This window comes from Bufo gargarizans, chromosome 1, assembly GCF_014858855.1.
Source record: "Bufo gargarizans isolate SCDJY-AF-19 chromosome 1, ASM1485885v1, whole genome shotgun sequence".
NCBI classification, from domain to species: domain Eukaryota; kingdom Metazoa; phylum Chordata; class Amphibia; order Anura; family Bufonidae; genus Bufo; species Bufo gargarizans.
The window spans coordinates 666,573,154-666,585,425 of NC_058080.1; the positions used below are offsets into that span (position 1 = coordinate 666,573,154).

General features: G+C 44.8%; 1 protein-coding gene across 2 annotated transcripts in view; it reads left to right on the top strand.

The window, feature by feature from the left end:
• Window positions 1-12,272, top strand: part of IQGAP2 (IQ motif containing GTPase activating protein 2) — a 340,563-nt gene that overhangs the window by 166,897 nt on the left and 161,394 nt on the right. For both annotated transcript variants that reach the window (XM_044276088.1, XM_044276089.1), the window contains exons 6-7: window positions 11,444-11,511; window positions 11,864-11,977. In XM_044276088.1, coding sequence (XP_044132023.1) covers window positions 11,444-11,511; window positions 11,864-11,977 — 182 coding nt within the window. The remainder of the gene's footprint in view (window positions 1-11,443; window positions 11,512-11,863; window positions 11,978-12,272) is intronic.

The window sequence follows — 12,272 nt, forward strand, 5'->3', positions numbered from 1 at the left end:
GACAAACTGAATTTTTTATCTTGACCTTTTTCTTTTCCCAGGAGATAAACGGCCACCAGAAGTGTCTGACAGCAGCTCTGTGCTCTCTCCTCATTGACTACATATTCATGCTCTGCCGAACAGAGTGTGTATCAATATAAGGGAGTCAGTAGAGATAGTCAGCCAGACGATAGCTTAGCCAACAGCTAGTGACTGTGTGGGGCCACCATATGACTGGTAATGCTCAGAAAGACTTTCCTTTTTTGGCCCAACACAGGTCAGTTAGCAGGGGCAGACTGCGAACCTGAAGTGTCCCCATGTTGTAGGTGGGTACAGATTGACAGAAGGCGGGGCAACAGAAGCAGGCGGGGACAACAATACCATATTGCAGCACAAAATACCGCTCCAGCAGAACCAAATAGCACAGTGCAGCATAAAATACTGCCCCAGCAGAACCAAATAGCACAGTGCAGCATAAAATACCTCTCCAGCAGAACCAAATACCACAGTGCAGCATAAAATGCTACCCCAGCAGAACCAAATACCACAGTGCAGCATAAAATGCTGCCCCAGCAGAAACAAATACCACAGTGCAGCATAAAATGCTGCCCCAGCAGAAACAAATACCACAGTGCAGCATAAAATACTGCCCCAGCAGAACCAAATACCACAGTGCAGCATAAAATACTGCCCCAGCAGAACCAAATACCACAGTGCAGCATAAAATACTGCCCCAGCAGAACCAAATGCCACAGTGCAGCATAAAATACCGCCCCAGCAGAACTAAATACCTCAGTGCAGCATAAAATACTGCCGCCCTCTCCACATCATTCAACTGTCCTTAGGATGCCGATGCAGTTGAATTCAGCAGAGCGGCTGCTGGCCAGATGCATCAGATCATTATATACCCAGTTGACGGCCATGAAAAGGGCTTGGGCGGCTCCCTGGCCATTGGCCCATCATGACATTTCCGTCTGGCCCTCTCTGTTAGCCATTGAACTTTGCAATCTATTGGGTCCTGTATGTGGCTGGGATACCCAATGTATCTTCAGAGGGAGTCTGATATTTAGCAATCAATAGATATGATTTTGACCCCTATCTGTGATTGGGACGTAGACTTGATCTAGAGCCCATTGTGATGACGGTAAGCCTTCATACCTCAGCTGTGTATTAAGATTTTGGCTTTCTGTAAGTGATTGCTGCAGATGCGGGAATCACATCTGCATTAACCTTTGTGTTACTTATAAAGCCATCTGTTTGGAAGGGTCTTCTTCCTAATCTAAAACCAGACAAACTTGGATCTTGCCTTTAGTGATTTATATCTACCTCAAACAAAGCAAATGTGAGTGGTTCACACGAAGCGGACCGTTTTGGGCGACTTTCCCTCCAGGTCAGACCTTGGTTTCTCGGGACTTGAGAAGTCGTCTGTTTGCTGTTCATGTAACAGGCATTGGTTATTGTTGCAGAGAACCTGTAACATCTGCCTCGTATTTCCTGTGACCACAAGCTGCAACATAGGCTTCCAGGCATCTGCTACCTAGAGGCGACATTATCTACTTCCTGGCCGGGCCGTCTTATTTCCTGTCTATACAAAGCTTTTCCTCTTCTAATTTGTAATGATGGCAGGTATTTAATGTATTGAGTACAACAAAGCTGCCCCCAATACGCGGTAAATAGCATCACTTACTGTATAACTCCCACATCTAGAAATCCGTGTAGGTATAATGGGCTAGAAGATAGTAAACCATGGAAGTGTTCCTTTCCTGTCTTAGGAGGACAGATCACCTCTCCTGACATGTCAGCTTTAGTAACTACTTGGATTCTCCATGTAATATCTGCTCTGCAGCACCTGTTGTTCCTTTAGAGCAGGAATGCCCAACCTGCGGCCCTCCAGCTCTTCCAAAACTACAACTCCCAGCATGCCTGGACAGCCTGCAGCTATTAGGGTATGCTGGGAGTTGTAGTTTTGCAATAGCAGGAGGGCCGCAAGTTGATCATCCCTGCATTAGAGGGTAGAGTCCTGCCTCCAGTAGAAGAGATGATCCCAATTGGGCCCCCTCTTTCCCTGGGCCCCATAGTGGTCTTATGGTCTGCCGCTATGGTAGTTACGCCCCTGGTCTGGGGCTATACACAGATGTACACAGCTCTTTTACAAATAGTTATGGAACTTGTTTTTCTCCCTTTTTATACAGTGACTGTTTTGTCTACAGTCACGTGAAATGGATGTATGATGCAGTGTTGGAGAAGTTGAGCAACTTTTTCAAATCACTCTACGATCCTGTACTGCTGTGTCTAGAAATAAGTTGCGATTCATTACACAAGTACTGTGGACTGTCACATGACACTTTGTGACATATTGAGTGCAACAAAAATTCAGCACAAAACCATAAGGCTGAAAACCATTCTCCTTAGGGTACTTTCTCACTAGCGTTTTTCTTTTCCGGCACTGAGTTCCATCCTAGGGGCTCTATACCGGAAAAGAACTGATCAGTTTTATCCCCCTGCATTCTGAATGGAGAGAAATCCGTTCACGATGCATCAGGATGTCTTCAGTTCAGTCACTGAACGGCGTTTCGGACGGAGGAAATACGGCAGCATGCTGCGGTATTATCTCCGTCCAAAATTCCGGATCAGTTGCTGGAATTAATTTACAAAAAAAAGAATTAGTGCCGTATCCGGCATTAAAAATACCGCAATGCCGGATCCGTAAAAATGTGATAAAAATAGAAACGGATCAGTTTGTCTGTATGACAAACGGAGAGACGGATCCCTTCTTGCTATGCACTTGTGAGACGGATCCGGATCCGTCTACAAATGCTGTCCGTTTGCATGCAGATTGCCTGGCGATGGAACTGCTTGCCGGATCACTCTGCCGCAAGTGTGAAAGTAGCCTTATTCACATAACTAGCCTTATGGTACAGCTCATGAAATCACAGAGACAAGTCAGTCAGCCCCAGACAGCTGTAATCACCTACACTGGAAGGGTCAAAGAAGCATAAATTGTAGAAGGACGCCACCCATGGGTTTTCCAAGTTTTTAATACCAAGGGCAATACCAAGCACAGGCGCTGATCGGCGGACCCCCGCCAATCAGATACTGACGACCTATCCTGAGGATAATTCATCAATATAAAAATCGTGGAAAAACCTTTCAATCGTTAATCTAAAAAACTATAAAAACTGACTATAAAATCAGTAGCAAATGTGTAGAGAAAAATCTGACCCCTAACAAATCCCTAGATCTAAAGGAGTTTTCTGGGCTTTTACTATTGATAAGTCATCAATATCAGATCGGCGGGGATCTGACACCCGGGACCCCCGCCGATCAGCAGTATGAGGAGACGGCGCACGCAGAGCGCATGTGCCGTCTCCTGTCTCTCTTCCTGTTCACTGCTGCTGTCTATAGCAAAGACCATAGACCACAGCAGTGGACAGGAAGAGAGAAGGGAGATGGCATGTGTGCTGTGTGCGCCGTCTCCTCATACAGCTGATCGGCGAGGGTGCCGGCTGTCGGACCCCCACCGATCTGATATTGATGACCTATTCTGAGGATAGGTCATCAATAGTAAAAGCCTGGACAACCCCTTTAACCCACTATCTGGAACCTTTCCTATAAGGCCATACAATAGCCCTAACAGGGATGCTATTGTAGTAGATACTAGAGGAGGGATCAGCAACCTCCGGAACTCCAGGTGTTGTGAAACTACATCTCCCATCATGCACACTTGCTTGGCTGCTCTCTTAACTTCCACAGAAGTGAAAGGAGCATGCTGGGAGTTATAGTTTCACGACAGATGTAGTGCCGAATGTGTGAAAATGGGCATGTGGTCCATCTGCATCCCTCAACTTTTTGCAGGCCCTATTGAAAAAATACCTATTCATGTCCGCAAAACTGACCAGAATAGAATAGTATTTTTTTTGTAGCCCCATAGAAATGAATGGGTCTGCATCTGATCGACAAAAAATGCGGATTGGATGCAGACTGAAAATGCTGTAGTGTGAAAGCACCCTAAACCCTAGGACTATGTTTGGGGCCAGCAGCGCCTAATCACAAACATTAGCCATGTTGATGAATTAAGGTCAGACTGGGTGTTACCAGTTAGGGGTGTGTCCTTGCACAGTCTGATAGTATCCAGTCATTGGATGTATGGTGGAACACCCCTAATGGGTAACACCCACTTGGACCTTTATTCATAAACTTCTAACAGGAATAATAGAGGATTATTACAACATAGAGTCATAAGAAAAGATGTTCCTGGATTGTTATGGCATGGAGAATACAAGTGCTAAAACAGACATGTCAGGAGAAGTGACAGGTCCTCCTTAGGTTTTATGAGTTTCCCATGCCTTTCCCATGTATTTTACATTTGTTAACTACAGTATGTTCACTTTCAAGTTTTACTGCCGTGGTAAATCCCTGATTTTATGTAGGATTTAGGAAGCCTTCCCGTCTGTCGATGAAACCATAGTAAAGAGCAAGAAGGAAGAGCAGCGTGATTTATGGGACTTTTACTTCGTGTCGCTAAACCCACAGGAATGAGAAATTGAGTGAAATGGAATTTCAGCAAATATTATCTCATTGAGGCAGCAGTCGCACCAACATATGTTACCTCTTACCGGGTACTAATATGGTATTCACTCTGGAGACCCAACGTTCAGAATTTATTCTGCAGACTATCAGGAATCATGTGCTTTGCGTAATCTTTTCGTTTTTCTTTGGTGCAGAATCGCTGTTTTTTGCACAACGTTGGATTCATTTGATAATGCTGACAATGAGGGTTCTCATAATAGCGTGTCATTAACGCCTAAAGGACTGTGCAGGAATTGCCAAGAATGAGGATTTCTACAGGATGTAGTGCTATATCCTGAAACCGCGCCATTCTTGTTCCTGGGCAGTATTTGTACAAACGCTCATTCTCAATAATTGCCCCTTCTGAATGTACCACCGATCACCTGACGAATGAGCAAAACAATAGTCTGTTGTGGTTTTATTTTTTAACATGGCACAGAATCTGTAGTACTAGCGATTGCCCTTCGCCCTACAGAGGAGTTGATTGCTGCACCTCAGGTCTGTTGGACTTAAATGGCAGAGCTGAACCCGGACATTCCTCCATTTTCACCCAGGCAGTCCCCCTGACTTGAGCATCGGAGCAGTTCATGTTCCGATGCTCTCCTTTGCCCTGCGCTAAATCACACAGAGCAAAGGCAATTGTAGGAGTTCCGGTGATGTCCCGGGCTCTCCATGGGGCTGCCAGGAAGCCCGGTGACGTCACCGGCACTGATAGGCGGGCTTTAGCGCTGCCCTAGCCAGTAAAAAGCGCTAAAGCCCGCCCATCAGAGACGGTGATGTCACCGAACACACTGCCGGGCGGAAGTTTCCGCCCAGCAGTGTGTTATGATAAACAAAAGAGCCCTTGCTAGGGCTTCTCCGATACTAGCCTCAGGGATGCTGTCAGGGTGATAATAAGGGTATGTCCGGGTTTAGCCCTGAACCCTGACAACCCCTTTAAAGGGAATCTGTCCGCTCAAAACACCCCCCAAACTAAAGTAAGTGTTGAATAGTGTAAGTCATGCTGAACCCGGTTATGTAACTTTTATCTTCATACTCACTTGCATTCCTACGCTGTGCTCTGAGAAACCAGCAGTAAAATACATTGAGAGGACTCCTCCTTGAGTAAGAACAGGAACAGGAGTCCTCTCAATGCATTTTACTGCTGGTTTGTGGGAGCACACCGTCAGAATGAAAATGAATGTGCAGATAGAAATTATATAACCGGACTCAGCGTCACTTACACCGCTTACTCTAGTTTGGGGGAGGGGGGCTCCGGGGCTGACAGTTTAATATGAACTAACAGATATGAGCGAAATGCAAAAAATTTAATTCGGGTCAATCAGTCAACCAACTTGATTTGGGTCTGAAGTGAATTCAAAGTTAACTAACTGGCCGGAATTTTTTTTTTATCTATCTAGTCTTTTTTTTTTCTCTCCCCTCTTGGTCTCTTTATCCGCCTCTTTCCAAAATTCGCCTGAATCAAATTGCCAACAATTCAGAGTTCGGAACCATTGGAAATCTTTAGAAAAAATCAATAGCCCTGACAGAACAACAGAGGTGCAGGTTAGGGGACAGCTGGGAAATAATGAGCCCAGAACAAGATGATGCAAAAGTCTGGACTCACCCTTTTAACTGGTGTAATTTATAAAAAAAAAAAATAAATTAACTTCCGCTGTGTGAAAGCATTAAGGCCTCTTTCACATGGGCATCCCGGATTTGCTCCGGATGCGTTGCGTGTGCATTACGGGAAACCCGCGCAAGTAGGCACACAATTTCAGTCACTTTTTGCGATTGCATTGGATTGTTCAGTTTTTATCGCGCGGGTGCAATGCGTTTTGCACGCGCGTGATAAAAAACTGATTGCGGTACCCAGACCCGAACTTCACAAAAAAATTAACTCCCCTTATCCACTTGATTGCGCAGCCGGCATCGTCTTCTTTCTTCTTCTTCTTTCAGGACCTGCAAAAGGACCTTCGATGACGTCATTGCGCACACCACATGGTGAGCGCGATGACGTCATTGAAGGTCCTTCAGGAAGAAGAAAGAAGACGATACCAGCTGCGCGATCAAGTGGATGAGGTGAGTAATTTATTTTTATTTTTTTAACCCCTAAAGCCACATTTTAGTAACTATTCTGCAGTAAGAATGCTATTATTTTCCCTTATAACTATGTTAGAAGGGAAAATAATAAAATCAGCAGAACACCTAACCCAAACCCGAACTTTAGTGAAGAAGTCCTGGTTCGGGTCTGGGTACCACATTCGGTTTTTTATCACGCGCGTAAAAAAACGCATTGCATTCGCGTGGAAAAAACTGAACAACGGAATGCAATCGCAGACAAAACTGACTGAAATTGCGTGCCTACTCACGCAGGTTTGCCGCAATGCACCCTGAATGCATCCAACCCTCACCCGCGACGCCCGTTCACACGAGCAAGTTTTCCGCGCAGGTGCATCACTTCTGCGTTGCGTGAAAAACGCAGCATGTTCTATATTCAGCATTTTTCACGCAGCCCTGGCCCCATGGAAGTGAATAGGGCTTCAGTGAAAAACACATTGCATCCGCAAGCAGGTGCTGATGCAATGCGTTTTTCACTGATAGTTGCTAAGAGACGTTGTTTGTAAACCTTCAAATGGAAAAAACTGAACGCAATTGCTGACAAAACTGACTGAACTTGCTTGCAAAATGGTGCGAGTTTCCCTGAACGCATCCGGACCAAATCCGTATCGTTCGTGTGAAAGAGGCCTTAGGGTTTGAGTTAGCACAGGCTTATTCTGTAGCATGATGTCAAGTCCGTTAAATAGAAACACATGTGGACAGCCAGTGTCTCTTGTGTGGCCACAGGACCTCGCCGTGTATACGAATTGTCAGGCCAACTTCTCCCAGTGAAAACAGTTCAGAAGAATGCTCGTAATACAATCCCAATGTGATTAATGAGCTCTCAGAAAATAGAAGCAGAATTTCACTGCTGACTCCTTCAGTTTGTATGCTCATTAGATGCCATTATAACAAAAATAGCGGCCCAGTGGCCCTGCCTCAACATGTACCCTGCTGCTGAACCCAAAATAAAGGGGGCGCCACCTTGGTTGTGTGATCATTGACCAAGCATCACTAGCAGTTTATACTTTGTCAATCTCAGCTCAATTGCATTAAAGGGGTTGTCCTGGTTCAGAGCTTCACCAGGACATATCCCCATTTTCACCCCGGCAGCCCCCCTGACTTGAGCATCGGAGCAGTTCGTGCTCCAATGCTCTCCTTTGCCCTACGCTAAATCGTGCAGGGCAAAGGCATTTTCAGGAGTTCCAGTGACGAACCGGGCTCTCCATTGGAGTGCCAGGAAGCCCAGTGACGTCACCGGCACTGATGGGCGATCTTTAGCGCTGTCCTAGCCAGTAAAACGGCTAGGGCAGCACTAAAGCACGCCCATCAGAGCCGGTGACGTCACCGAACACACTGCCGGGCGGAAAACTTCCACCCGGCAGTGTGTTATTGTAAACAAGAGCCCTTGCCCTGCGCGATCCAGCGCAGGGCAAAGGAGAGCTTTGGAGCATAAGATGCTCTGATGCTAACATCAGGGGGGTTGCCGTGGTGAAAATATGGGTATGTCTGGGTTCAGCTCTGAACCTGGACATCCCCTTTAAGTTTTTTCAGGTGTCCTTTTTTTATTTTTCTGCTAGTATATATATTAATCTGCTCATCTCCTTCTGCTCTTTAACATGCTGCCTGCAGATTACACTGTATCTTCAGATGGGCACAGGATTCCTTAAAAAAAAAAAAAAAAAACTCCGCTCATCTCTGAAAATACCCTCCATCTCTGGTGGTCCTGCTGGCCAGACCTGAAGTGCGGGGAAAAGTTTCAGTATGACTTCTGATCAGTCAGATCAGTGATTGACAGCTATCTCTGTATACACAGTCATAGAGGGAATGCTGTCAATCACCGATAGGACAGCCTCCTGGACTTCATAGCCCAGAACGAGCGGGAATATAAATGAAGAAAATATAAGATTTACAGAATTTTTTCCCACAGAACTATAAATCATTCTGCTCTGCTCCTCCTGCTCTAGAACATGCTGCCTGCAGCTCAATCAACAGGTTTCCTTCAACAAACTGCTGCCAGAAATATGTTTTTTTAATTAGGCTTCACAACCCCTTTAAGGCTACACCAGTAGACCTTTATTTTCTTAATGCAGATTTTCTGTTTCACTGGCCTTCTAAGCTGGTATTGATGCAACTCCCCTGGATTCTTTCACTTCCAGACAGTTAAGAGAAGGTGCTTTTGTGCTTTCAGAACTTTGCATTTTAAAGACAGATAAAGTTTCTAAACAAAACACGATCGATTGAATTTACTTCAGGCCGAGACCTGTGTAAAAGGATTGTGCGTCAGCTTGAGTTTGTCATCAGTGATGAACCTAATTGATTCTTCACACCTTGACTTCCTCTATTCATTAAACGCCTCAGCATTTAAGTGTTGTGATGTGAAATCCGCATCCTCGGCTTCTGGTAGACTTGGACACAGGTCTTTCCATTAGTTTAAGGAGCCGTGTTATCTGATCTAGTCAGGAATCAGGATTAGTAATTGGGTTGACCACTTTTCGAAATAAGCGGAACAGAATTAGTTTATGGGCTAATGGTTACTTGTGCTAGTTTCACACTTGCCTCAGTTCTCAGGATCAGGTGTTGCCGGATACTACCAGCTTCCCACCAGACCCCAATGGGGTCTGGCAGAGATCCGGCTGCTACCTGGCAAATATGCTGAGAATCGGCCACACAAAAAATGCTTTGTCCAGCCGATTCCCTCTATTGTCTGGCCACAGGTGTGAAAAAAGCCTTAGCCCATTACCTGCTGATTTATGTCCCATAGTCAGGACGGGCACAATAACATGATAAAATCGCTTGTAAAAAACTGAAAGCGCTATAGAGGGCAGACTGCATGCTGGGAGGTGGCAGTAGAATGTCACTGCTCACTGGCAGGCAGTCGTACAGTGCCCACCACTTGATGGCGGGCGGCAGTAGACTCCTACCACTCCTGCTAATCAGAAGATACAAGGGGCCTCAGCGCTCAGGTGAGCAGTGCCACCTCTCTGTCTGTCTATGGCATCACCTTCATCACCCATGTGGCCTTTGTGCAGCTTAGTCCCATTCAAGTGACGCACAGCCACTAGACAATGTACGGCGATGTGCTTGGTACACTATGGAGTGGCTGCAACACTCATTAGTGGGGTTATTGGAGTCAGACCCTCACCTATCAGATATTGTTGACCTATCCTGTAGAGTGGTCATCAATATTTAATTCCTGGGGGAGAAAAAACATTGACATATGGATGTTCCAGGGATGGGCTCCTCTCAGGACCCCCTCTATGAGCCAAAGGAGATAGTTGGTAACCAGCGGAGGCGAACCTGCTTGAGAAATGTATAACTTGATCAGCTGTATCGAGAACTCGGGCATCAAGATAAATGTAAGAGCCCTCAAAAACGTTCCCTCAGAGTTAAGCTGTTTCGAGCACAGAGCTGCCAACAAACCTTTGTTCCTCTGGAGCAATCTGTTGAAATCGAAATTCCCTTTTGCTGAGTTTTCTGTGCCAAAGGTCTCCTCTTTGTCTAGTACTTGAAATCAAACCATTTAATACCATTTCAAAATAATCCTAAAGCAAGTTCACTGTCATGTATTCTCCAGTGGACACACGTGACAAAAGCGAAATGTTACTGCTCAAACCTAAAAACAGATGGGTGAGCAGTGCAGGGCTGTACCACTCTCTAGTGGAGGATAGCTTGCCAGTGGTGAACTGAAATGATCGAGTTTAGATACATAGATGTGGGGGGATTATATCATTTCTGTGATTCATGTAGCAACAACCTGCTGCTGTAGTGTTCACGACTTCCATCACATTTTGGTGACTTCCTTCAGCTTTTGGAGGGTAGAAAAGAACCTGTGCAAACATTTGGAGATAATGCACATCAGATATAACTTGTATATATTAGAGATGAGCGTATCGAAGTGGAATTCGATCCGAATTTCAGGATAAATTTAATTCGCAGAGAAGCCGAATTTCCTCGTGCTTCGTGTCAGCGAATCGATTTACCCTGAAATAGTATAAAAAAAACAAAAAAATTCAAACTTGCCTCCTTCATTTGCTCGCGAGGGGCCACTAGCCTCCATCTTGCTTGAAGATCTTGGCCAAAAATCCCGTGCGGTACGAGATTACATCATCACTCCGAACTTTTAAGAAATTCGCTCATCTCTAGTATATATGTATATAGAATAGTCTTTTATGTCTCACAGAGGCAATGAGGATAATATAATGCTTGAACTCTTGACTGAGCCAAGGACAACTTCAGAACCATATTGTGCTGAGCCTCTGTGTACACCGGGTACATCAGGTGCCTTTTCTGGAGATGCCAGTCCTCATTTGCCTGTGTTCTCCAGCGCTCTTGCACACCCCTGGGCTCTTTTAATCTTTACTTGCCGCCAGCTGCTCTGATATCTGGCTGGTTCTGACACTCTGCTGACAATACTCCGGGACCATGAGGCCAGAACTTTTCTCCTGGCTCCTGTTCTCCGCTCTTACTGCTCTGGTATCTGGGCTCTGACCAGGGTATACACCCAGTTTCTGCACACATGTGCACACACTGGAGCAGTATTCCCTGCCCTCTTCCTATCCAGGTTGACCAAAGATCTGGTGCCCTCTGCTGGATGCAGATGGTACAGCAGTATCTTTATGTGCACATTTCTTCCTCTATTACAATACCCTGTAAGTTCTTATCGTCTCAATATATCATTTATATTTACTACATCCTGCAGATTATGTAATTTCACGTTCTTCTAAATGCTTAGATAAAATATAATCTACAAATGTTCGTCTTTCATCTCTGTTATGTTTGTTCTTGCTGCTGATTGCCGTATTTTTTATTGCAGTTTGTACCTGTTCAAACTTGGCATTGCACCTCAAATACAAGACTTATTGGGCAAGGTGGATTTTACAGGTAACCAAATAAAGTAGACGTCATCATGACAGGAAATAACCAGGAGCTAGCGGTAGGGGTGCAGAGGTAAAAACTGACCCCAATCCCTGGGGCCTGAGGAAGCCCAAAGCCCCTTTGCCCCATAGGAAAATCTTAGTATTATAAATGGCACATGGTAGTCAAGGATTATCTATCCTGGTATAATATTGTATATGTATATATTATGTATAGCATATTTTATACTCTTACTACATTAGTCTATGTGAAGAACCCTTTTCTAGATATTTTAATATCACATAGGAAAGTCATACATAAGTAAGTATTGTTTGAAATGCAATGTCCACTGAATTAATCGCCTTTATTTGGTATGTAGAGGAAGAGATCAGTAACATGAGGAAAGAGCTGGAAAAGTACGGGATCCAGATGCCGTCATTCAGCAAGATTGGGGGAATTCTGGCTAATGAACTCTCTGTGGATGAAGCAGCCTGTAAGTTCTTTGAATTTCTTTTAGTCACTTCTCTTGTTACATAAGTCTATGCTGTATGTTGATTGATGTTACTATTTGTCACCCTCTAGTGGTAGCATAGTGTATGGCAATATAAAGAGGTATTGACCTGCCTGTGCGATGTATCGAACAGTAAATGAATGATTGCCTTTATTTACATTAAATGATGGCTGTTTGAATGTTTTAAAGGGGCTTTCCGGGTATTCAATATTGATGACTATTAGAGATGAGCGAATTTCTAAAAAATTCGATTTGGCCGGTTTCAATTTTCCGGAAA